The sequence below is a fragment of the Blennius ocellaris genome (assembly GCF_963422515.1).
Source record: "Blennius ocellaris genome assembly, contig: SCAFFOLD_157, whole genome shotgun sequence".
NCBI classification, from domain to species: domain Eukaryota; kingdom Metazoa; phylum Chordata; class Actinopteri; order Blenniiformes; family Blenniidae; genus Blennius; species Blennius ocellaris.
Window position 1 is genome coordinate 16,721 of NW_027662061.1, and position 5,780 is coordinate 22,500.

Below are 5,780 nucleotides of genomic sequence, written 5' to 3' on the forward strand. Positions count from 1 at the left end.
GACAGACGGTCCTCCAGACAGAGGGTTCTCCAGACAGACGGTCCTCCAGACAGAGGGTTCTCCAGACAGAGGGTTCTCCAGACAGACGGTCCTCCAGACAGAGGGTTCTACAGACATTGGGTTCTCCAGACAGACGGTCCTCCAGACAGAGGGTTCTCCAGACAGACGGTCCTCCAGACAGACCGTCCTCCAGACAGAGGGTTCTCCAGACAGAGGGTTCTCCAGACAGACGGTCCTCCAGACAGACCGTCCTCCAGACAGAGGGTTCTCCAGACAGACCGTCCTCCAGACAGACTGTCCTCCAGCCAGAGGGTCCTCCAGACAGACCGTCCTCCAGACAGAGGGTTCTCCAGACAGGGTTCTCCAGACAGACCGTCCTCCAGACAGAGGGTCCTCCAGACAGACCGTCCTCCAGACAGACTGTCCTCCAGCCAGAGGGTCCTCCAGACAGACCGTCCTCCAGACAGACCGTCCTCCAGACAGAGGGTTCTCCAGACAGGGTTCTCCAGACAGAGACTCACCGAGGTTCTCCAGCAGGTCCTTGCAGTTGTCCGTGGCCACGTCGTGGATGGTGCGGTGCCATTTGTCCCTCTTGTCCAGCGGCACAGCCCCTCCAGACAGTCCTGCACACAGTGTTAGTCACTCATCACTTCTAGATCCTGTTTGAAACAAGCTTCTTCCATTTAGCTCTAAATGGAGGAAATGAGAGAACATGCTGGAGGTGATGGAGGTGATGGAGGCAGGAGACACCACCAGGTTGCTCCAGCCGAGGTGGATTCAGTAAGACTGTCTTTGGACCTGTGTCCTGTCACTACCGTCACTTTGGAACCTCGTCCCAGAGGACAGCAGTGGACACCCTGCTGTGTCTGCTGTTATTTATTCTACACTCAATTACTGAGAAGCTCATTAGAATAAAAGCTGTGACCTTTAATATTTGATTTGTCCAAGTCAAAGTGTAAATGTTTGGAAATGATCCAGTGTACAAAGCAGCATGACAACAAAACTACAAAATGTAACTTCAAAGTAAAAGGCAGAACATAATGAAACAAGAGTAATCCTCACACAAGACATATAAAACCACATGATCAAAGTCCATGACATGAGTGTCATGTCATGAGGACAGGGAAGACAGGAGGACAGGAAGACAGGAGGACGGGAAGACAGGAAGACAGGAGGACGGGAAGACAGGAAGACAGGAAAACAGGAGGACAGGAGGACGGGAAGACAGGAAGACAGGAGGATGGGAAGACAGGAGGACAGGAAGACAGGAGGACAGGAAGACAGGAAGACAGGTGGACAGGGAAGACAGGAGGACAGGAAGACAGGAGGACAGGGAAGACAGGAGGACGGGAAGACAGGAGGACAGGAGGACGGGAAGACAGGTGGACAGGAAGACAGGAGGACAGGAAGACAGGAGGACAGGAAGACAGGAGGACAGGAGGACAGGAAGACAGGAGGACAGGAGGACATGTCTCCATACGAAGCACCAAACAGCGTTCACACTGGTTCAGTGTGTTTCCACACCTTCTCTGTGACTGGTGTTGGTCACCCTGAAGCCGAGGCCAGCAGCCATGCGAGCGGCGGTCCAGCAGGGAGGCGGGGGGGTCAGGGGTCAGGGGTCACGGTGGGGTCACCTCGGGGGGGCGGGCGGCAGAGCAGGAGGCCCAGGGCGTCCACGTGTCCGGAGCGCCCGGCGGTGCAGCCGTCCTGTAGAACACAGACACCCTCACCTGTTACACCTGCTGAGACCGGAGGACTTACCTGACCTTACCTGTGTGAGGTCACCAAACAACCACACATCAACCTGAGGTATGGACGCTGAGATAACAACTCTGGTCACGCCACAGTCATGACTGTAGTCTTATCAATGTCGTACAGGCTAGAAAACCTGTTCACTTTATATTGTAGGGCTTTTTTGTTGTTTTGTTTTAAGACTAAATAGTGCATCATGATGTATGGCAACCCTGACCCTCAACATCATGATGTATGGCAACCCTGACCCTCAACATCATGATGTATGGCAACCCTGACCCTCAACATAATGATGTATGGCAACCCTGACCCTCAACATCATGATGTATGGCAACCCTGACCCTCAACATCATGATGTATGGCAACCCTGACCCTCAACATAATGATGTATGGCAACCCTGACCCTCAACATCATGATGTATGGCAACCCTGACCCTCAACATCATGATGGTACAAACCTAGAATTAACACGACCCTACAAAGCAGGGAGTATGACTTCCTGTGAAACCTTACAGTTTGAACAGATGAGGTTTGGGACCAGGAGCCACCAGGTGAGGAGGAAATGACATCAGAACCAGGGAAGACAAGCCTCCGTCTTCTCTGCTCCGTCACCCAGTGACCTCATCCACTCCACCTTCTAGTTCAGTGACTGGATTCCTTCCTTGTCAGTTCTACACTGCAGGATGACCTTTGACCTATGACCTTTGACCTGAACATCCTGGCCTCCATCTGCTGATGGATGGTGAAGACTTTTCATTTCATTGTAGGGTTTCATCAGTCAGCGTCTGCAGCCAGAGCAGGATCCTCCTCCTCTCCTGCTCCTCTCCTCCTGCTCTCCTCCTGCTCTCCTCCTGCAGCCAGAGCAGGATCATGCTACTGCCTCACCTCTGAAGAGAGACCTCACTAACTCTTCAGCCTGTTGACAACTCCTCCTCTCCTCTTTCTCTCCTCTTCCTCCTCTCCTCTTTCTCTCCTCCTCTCCTCTTTCTCTCCTTCTCCTCTCCTCTTTCTCTCCTCCTCCTTCTCCTCCTCTCCTCTTTCTGTCTTCCTCTTCCTCTCCTCCTCCTCCTCCTCCTATCCTCTCCTCTCCTCCTCCTCCTCCTCTCCTCCTCACCCTCCTCCTACTCCTCTCCTCCTCATCCTTCTCCTCCTCTCCTCTCTTCCTCTTACTCTCATTCTCCTCCTCCTCTCCTCCTCCTTATCCTCCTCCTCTTCCTCTCCTCCTCCTCCTATCCTCTCCTCCTCTCTTCCTGACCCTCCTCCTCCTACTCCTCTCCTCCTCATCTTCCTCCTCCTCTCCTCTCCTCCTCTTACTCTCATTCTCCTCCTCCTCCTCCCCCTCCTCTCCTCCTCACCCTCCTCCTACTCCTCTCCTCCTCATCCTTCTCCTCCTCTCCTCTCCTCCTCTTACTCTCATTCTCCTCCTCCTCTCCTCTCCTCCTTATCCTCCTCCTCCCCCTCTCCTCCTCTCTTCCTGACCCTCCTCCTCCTACTCCTCTCCTCCTCATCTTCCTCCTCCTCTTACTCTCATTCTCCTCCTCCTCCTCCTCCTCCTCCCCCTCCTCCTCAGTGTTAAATCATGATGTTTGACCCAGCACCTCCTGCTATAAATACCCTAGATGAGGAGGTGGGGCTGCTCCTGCTCTGCAGGGAGGCCGGCTGAATGTAGAATAAAGCAGGTAACTAAATACAGGGGGAGCCATGCTGCCACGGCAACCTATGGTTACCATGGAGACCCCAGAAGCTAGACCACCAACCTGCAGCTCTTCATGCGGAGCAGCAGAAGTGTGATTCACAGAGGAAATGTGAGAAATGGAAAAGAAAGTAGAGAATGAAGTGAATCATCACAGGCTGGTGAAACCAGATCTACACTCCTTATATGAAGTAAACCAGATTCACACTTTATATGAAGTGATAAAACCAGATCCACACTCTTTATATGAAGTAAACCAGATTCACACTTTATATGAAGTGATAAAACCAGATCCACACTCTTTATATGAAGTAAACCAGATCCACACTCTTTATATGAAGTAAACCAGATCCACACTCTTTATATGAAGTAAACCAGATCCACACTCTTTATATGAAGTAAACCAGATCCACACTCTTTATATGAAGTAAACCAGATCCACACTCTTTATATGAAGTAAACCAGATCCACATTCTTTATATGAAGTAAACCAGATCCACACTCTTTATATGAAGTAAACCAGATCCACATTCTTTATATGAAGTAAACCAGATCCACATTCTTTATATGAAGTAAACCAGATCCACATTCTTTATATGAAGTAAACCAGATCCACATTCTTTACATGAAGTAAACCAGATCCACACTCTTTATATGAAGTGATAAAACCAGATCCACACTCTTTATATGAAGTGAACCAGATCCACACTCTTTATATGAAGTAAACCAGATCCACACTCTTTATATGAAGTGATAAAACCAGATCCACACTCTTTATATGAAGTAAACCAGATCCACACTCTTTATATGAAGTAAACCAGATCCACATTCTTTATATGAAGTAAACCAGATCCACACTCTTTATATGAAGTAAACCAGATCCACATTCTTTATATGAAGTAAACCAGATCCACATTCTTTATATGAAGTAAACCAGATCCACATTCTTTATATGAAGTAAACCAGATCCACATTCTTTACATGAAGTAAACCAGATCCACACTCTTTATATGAAGTGATAAAACCAGATCCACACTCTTTATATGAAGTGAACCAGATCCACACTCTTTATATGAAGTGAACCAGATCTACACTCTTTATATGAAGTGAACCAGATCCACACTCTTTATATGAAGTGATAAAACCAGATCTACACTCTTTATATGAAGTGAACCAGATCTACACTCTTTATATGAAGTAAACCAGATCTCAGGTCACAGACACCAGGTTCACAGACACCAGGTTCACAGACAGGTCACAGACACCAGGTTCACAGACACCAGGTTCACAGACACCAGGCTCACAGACACCAGGTTCACAGACACCAGGCTCACAGACACTAGGTTCACAGACACCAGGTTCAGAGACACCAGGTTCACAGAAACCAGGTTCACAGACAGGTCACAGACACCAGGTTCACAGACACCAGGTTCACAGACAGGTCACAGACACCAGGCTCACAGACACCAGGTTCACAGACACCAGGCTCACAGACACCAGGTTCACACACCAGGCTCACAGACACCAGGTTCACAGACACCAGGTTCACAGACAGGTCACAGACACGAGGTTCACAGTCAGGTCACAGACACCAGGCTCACAGACACCAGGTTCACAGACACCAGGCTCACAGACACCAGGTTCACACACCAGGTTCACAGACACCAGGTTCACAGATACCAGGCTCACAGACACCAGGTTCACAGACACCAGGTTCACAGGCAGGTCACAGACACCAGGTTCACAGTCAGGTCACAGACACCAGGCTCACAGACACCAGGTTCACAGACACCAAGCTCACAGACACCAGGTTCACACACCAGGCTCACAGACACCAGGTTCACAGACACCAGGCTCACAGACACTAGGTTCACAGACACCAGGTTCAGAGACACCAGGTTCACAGACACCAGGTTCACAGACAGGTCACAGACACCAGGTTCACAGACACCAGGTTCACAGACAGGTCACAGACACCAGGTTCACGGACACCAGGTTCACAGACAGGTCACAGACACCAGGTTCACAGTCAGGTCACAGACACCAGGCTCACAGACACCAGGTTCACAGACACCAGGCTCACAGACACCAGGTTCACACACCAGGCTCACAGACACTAGGTTCACAGACACCAGGCTCACAGACACCAGGTTCACAGACACCAGGCTCACAGACACCAGGTTCACACACCAGGCTCACAGACACCAGGTTCACAGACAGGTCACAGACAGACTCACCTGGGTGGCGATGGAACCGTGGGCTCCAGCTCCGATCAGAACCTGGACCCAGTGGACGGTTCCAGCCTCACAGGACAGGTAGGGGGCGCTCTGCCCCC

The 5,780-nt window shown here is 50.2% G+C and overlaps 1 protein-coding gene across 1 annotated transcript in view; it reads right to left on the reverse strand.

Moving 5' to 3' along the window:
- Positions 1–521: 521 nt before the first annotated feature.
- LOC308148366 (cortactin-binding protein 2-like) overlaps positions 522–5,780 on the reverse strand; it is a 61,877-nt gene continuing 56,618 nt past the window's right edge. The window contains 3 exon segments of the mRNA XM_080521828.1: positions 522–623; positions 1,525–1,707; positions 5,683–5,780. The exon segment at positions 5,683–5,780 is cut by the window's right edge and continues 42 nt beyond it. Coding sequence (XP_080377954.1) covers positions 1,606–1,707; positions 5,683–5,780 — 200 coding nt within the window. The 3' untranslated portion in view covers positions 522–623; positions 1,525–1,605.